The sequence below is a fragment of the Eriocheir sinensis genome, unplaced genomic scaffold, assembly GCF_024679095.1.
Source record: "Eriocheir sinensis breed Jianghai 21 unplaced genomic scaffold, ASM2467909v1 Scaffold1447, whole genome shotgun sequence".
NCBI lineage: Eukaryota > Metazoa > Arthropoda > Malacostraca > Decapoda > Varunidae > Eriocheir > Eriocheir sinensis.
In genome coordinates, this window is record NW_026110792.1 from 55,734 (window position 1) to 60,078 (window position 4,345).

Here is a 4,345-nt window from a genome sequence, read left to right on the forward strand (position 1 = left end):
TCTTCCTCTTTCCGCCTCTTATTAACCCACACGACAGCACTGCCGTCTCTTCTATCTCTAAGGCTGAGCCATAGACTTCACAACTAGTTGACGGGAAATCTCTTCAGTCTTGGCGCGCTGGCTTCGCGTAAGGGGCCGATTGTTATGGCGACTTTCACTGCGACAACTCAAACACACTCTGCGTTCTTACTCCGAATTTAAGTGGAAACAGGACGAAATCTTCAAGTTTTAGTGCATACAAGCAGGCAGGAGTGTCTCTAGAGTGATTTGGTCGAGGATTCAAGGTAACTTATATAAAATAGCACCATGCGTGCACTTTGAAAACGTTGTGTAAAAAATGGCAAATTTGCGTAACTTTAGGTTGAAATCTTTACGTAAAATGAATGATAACTGTAGGATAGTGAAGTCCACAGTTTTACGTATTAGGAAACAAGAAATGTACGTTTAGTTAGTGCCTACATGGCAACTCAGCTCAGTTCCCGCGTCGCCTAACTCGCCTTAGGCACGCAGTCAGCTGGGCACTTCCCCTCTGTAAAGGATTATCGCTGTCCTGCCTCTGTTTACTCTCCAAGTAAAGGACCTACAGTTATTCATCGTCTCTGTACCCTTCCCCACAACTGCAAGGATCCAGAGGACGATACAAGAAGACACAGAAGGCAGTGGATCGAGTGGAAGTTCCTCCAGGAGATTGGCGAGATTTGCAAGGTACCTAACCACACTTTAGTTGATTAAATTAAATTGAATCGACAGCAAGCTTGTTCAATTCTATTTTTTTTTTATTTTATAAAATGTTCCAGGTTTGGGCCGGCAAGGAGAAGAAGAAGAGGGGGACAAAGATCGGCAGGCTGCCGACACCCACCGCCTCGGCTCTGCACATCACGTGCAATGCCCTGCCCGCCTCCTGCAGGGACATCATCCTCCGCAAGATCCCCGGGGTCGAGTATGTGTGCATGGGGAAGGCCAACTCTGACCCGACTGAGCACTCTTTCGGCAAGCGCCGCACCATGTGCGGCGCCAACTACTGGACGAGCGTGCAGAACTTCATGGTGAGCAACAGGTTGGCCCAGCGCCTGCATTTGCTGAAGCTCGTCGGGTTCTTCCCCGGGGACGTGCAGGCCGACCTGGACCGGGCCAAGGCAGAGGAGAAGGAGGACGACGAGGTGATCTTGGCCCAGCTTGCCAGGGAGCTGGCCGACGACCAGCCGGACCCGCCGACGGACGAGTTGCTCCTCGCCAACTCCGTCGGCAACTACGCCGGCTACCTGGCCAGGAAGGTCCAGGCCAACTCCTCTGTGGCCGAGTGCTGCAAGCAGGAGCTTGCCCAGCAGGAGGAGATGAAGATTACCGTGGAGCTCGAGAGGGGCGACCCGCCCTCTGTGATGTTCGACGCCCTGGTCGAGCTGGTCGACAGGGGAGAGCTGGAGACGGGCCGGGCGGTCCTGAAGCGGCCATCTCTCCCAATGGCCCACATGGCGTCCTTCGGGATGTCGCTGTGGGACTCCCTGATGTGCAGGGAGGACAAGAAGGAGCGCAGGTTGAGGTTCCTCTCCCTTGCCATGCGCCACAGGGACGGGTTCAGGCACCTCCTGGAGTTCCTGGCGGCCTCAGACCCGACCTTGCAGGGGTACAGGTGCCAGGAGGGCCACAACCTGGCCAACACCATATTGCCGCACATCAGCAGGTCCCTCTTCAACTGTTTCGGTGCTAATTTCTCCAAGGACGTGACCTCAGAAGCGAGGAAGAACAAGGCCTTGAAGCAGCCGACCGACAGGAAGAGGAGCAGTATCGAGGAGGGCAGGAAGGAGACGGCGAGGAACAGGGACGTGTACAAGTCCAGGAAACTGACCGGGGCCCACAAGTCATAGGCCAAAAGGCTAAAGTGATTGTTCAGGGACGAGGGCCAGATAGCCGGCAAGACGTGCTGCGGCAATAGTGACATCGGAATTCAACCAAAATAAGTTGTGATTGTATATAGAAAAATGAATATTTTGCTTTTGTTGAGTAAAATTAAGATGTTTCTGCATGCTTTCCTCAAGTATTAAGTTTCTAATGTGAAAATTAAGTGATTTATTAGATGTTAAAACTTACGTAAAAATTGCACTAAATAAAAAAAATAAGTAGCTATTTCGGGCAAAACTTATAAGATATGCTAAATATTGCTATTGATTCTGAAAATATAAGTGATTATCTCTGCATTTGGTGATGTTTGTGCATCTAGCGTAAAATCTGAGGATTTTATAGCCTTTTTAAGTTTTGTTATACTTATATAAAAAACAATTAATCGGGATTTTATGAGGGAACGACTTTGAATTTTTTGATACCGCTGCTCATGGAGACTCATATATGCCTAAGGGAGGTGCCTGTTTTAGTTTCAGGTCGCTAGCTGCTTTGGTTTTGAAAATATTTAAATTTTAAATTTTTGAAAATCGGCCCCCTGCGAATCGGCCCCGCGCCCCGTTTCCCGTCAAGAGATTGTGAAGTCTATGGCTGAGCTCTTTGCTCAAACTTGCTGTAACAACTCCACTCTGGACGATTCTGGGAATATTCCTCCTACTCAACCCCCCTCCGACTACTGCATGCCTGTTATTAAGATTCGTCATAATGATGTTTTCTATGTCCTCTCTGGCCTCAACTCACAGACGGTTTATGGACCTGATGGAGGGCCTCCAATTGTCCTTAAAAACTGTGCCTCCGTGCTGACACCCTGCCTGGTCAAACTCTTTCGCCTCTGCCTATCAACATCTACCTCTCCTTCCTGCTGGAAGTACGCCTTAGTACAGCCTGTGCCTAAGAAGGGTGACCGTTCCAATCCCTCAAACTACAACCCTACAGCTTTACTTTCCTGTCTATCTAAAGCTTCTGAATCAATCCTTAACCGGAAGATTCAAACGCACCTTTCCACTTCTAACCTTCTATCTGATCGCCAGTATGGGTTCCGCAAGGGGCGCTCTACTGGCGATCTTCTTGCTCTCTTAACTGATTCTTGGTCATCCTCTCCTAGCCGTTTCGGTGAAACTTGTTCAGTTGCACTAGACATATCGGAAGCTTTCGATAGAGTCTGGCACAAGTCTTTGTTTTCTAAACTGCCCTCTTTCGGATTCTATCGTTCTCTCTGATCCTTTATCTCCAGTTTCCTTTCCGGCCGTTCTATCTCTGCTGTGGTAGACGGTCACTGTTCTTCTCATAAACCTATTAACAGTGATGTTCCACAGGGCTCTGTCCTATCACCCACTCTCTTCATGTTATTCATCAATGATCTTCTTTCCATAACAAACTGTCCTATCCACTCATACGCGGATGACTCCACTCTGCATTATTCAACTTCTCTCAACAGAAGACCCTCTCAACAGGAATTACATGACACCAGGCTGGAGGCTGCAGAACGCTTAACTTCAGATCTTACTATCATTTCCGAGTGGGGCAAAAGGAACCTTGTGTCTTTAAATGCCTCAAAAACCCAATTTCTCCACTCATCAACTCGACACAATCTTCCAAACACCTATCCCCTGTTCTTCGACAACACTCAGCTGTCACCTCCTTCAACACTAAACATCCTCGGTCTATCCTTAACTCAAAATCTTAACTGGAAACTTCACATCTCGTCTCTCACTAAAGCAGCTTCCTCGAGGTTGGGCGTTCTGTATCGTCTCCGCCAGTTCTTCTCCCCCGCACAGTTGCTATCCATATAGTACAGGGGTATTGTCCGCCATCATATTGAGTATGCATCTCACGTGTGGGAGGGCTCCACTCACACAGCTCTCTTGGACAGAGTGGAGTCTAAGGCTCTTCGTCTCATCAGCTCTCCTCCTCTTACTGATAGTCATCTACCTCTTAATTTCCGCCATGTTGCCTCTCTTTCTATCTTCTATCGATACTTTTATGCTGACTGCTCTTCTGATCTTGCTAACTGCATGCCTCCCCCCCTCCCGCGGCCCCGCTGCACACGACTTTCTACTCATGCTCATCCCTACACTGTCCAAACCCCTTATGCAAGAGTTAACCAGCATCTTCACTCTTTCCTCCCTCACGCTGGTAAACTCTAGAACAATCTTCCTTCTTCTGTATTTCCTCCTGCTTACGACTTGAACTCTTTCAAGAGAAAGGTATCTGGAATCGTCTCCTCCCGAAATTGACCTCTCTTTCGGCCATCTCTTTGGATTCCTTTTGTGAGCAGCGAGGTGTGGGCTTTTTTTTATATTATTGTTTACTTTTTACTGTGCCCTTGAGCTGTCTCCTTTGTTGTAAAAAGAAATATGAGAAAAATATATTATGAAAGCCGTGGAAAAGGAAACGAAGGGCGAGAGGACGATGTAATGAGAAAAAAAAGAAACAGGAATGTGCAGAA

The 4,345-nt window shown here is 48.0% G+C and overlaps 1 protein-coding gene across 1 annotated transcript; it reads left to right on the forward strand.

The window, feature by feature from the left end:
• Positions 1-498: 498 nt before the first annotated feature.
• Positions 499-1,930, forward strand: LOC126990095 (uncharacterized). Its single transcript, XM_050848650.1, has 2 exons — positions 499-705; positions 798-1,930. Exon 2 carries the CDS (start codon positions 951-953, stop codon positions 1,863-1,865), a length of 915 nt encoding a protein of 304 aa, XP_050704607.1. The 5' UTR covers positions 499-705; positions 798-950; the 3' UTR covers positions 1,866-1,930.
• The last annotated feature ends 2,415 nt before the right edge of the window (positions 1,931-4,345 follow it).

Coding starts and splice junctions, on each gene's coding strand:
- LOC126990095 (XM_050848650.1), top strand. CDS start 951: ATGGGGAAGGCCAACTCTGACCCGACTGAGCACTCTTTCGGCAAGCGC.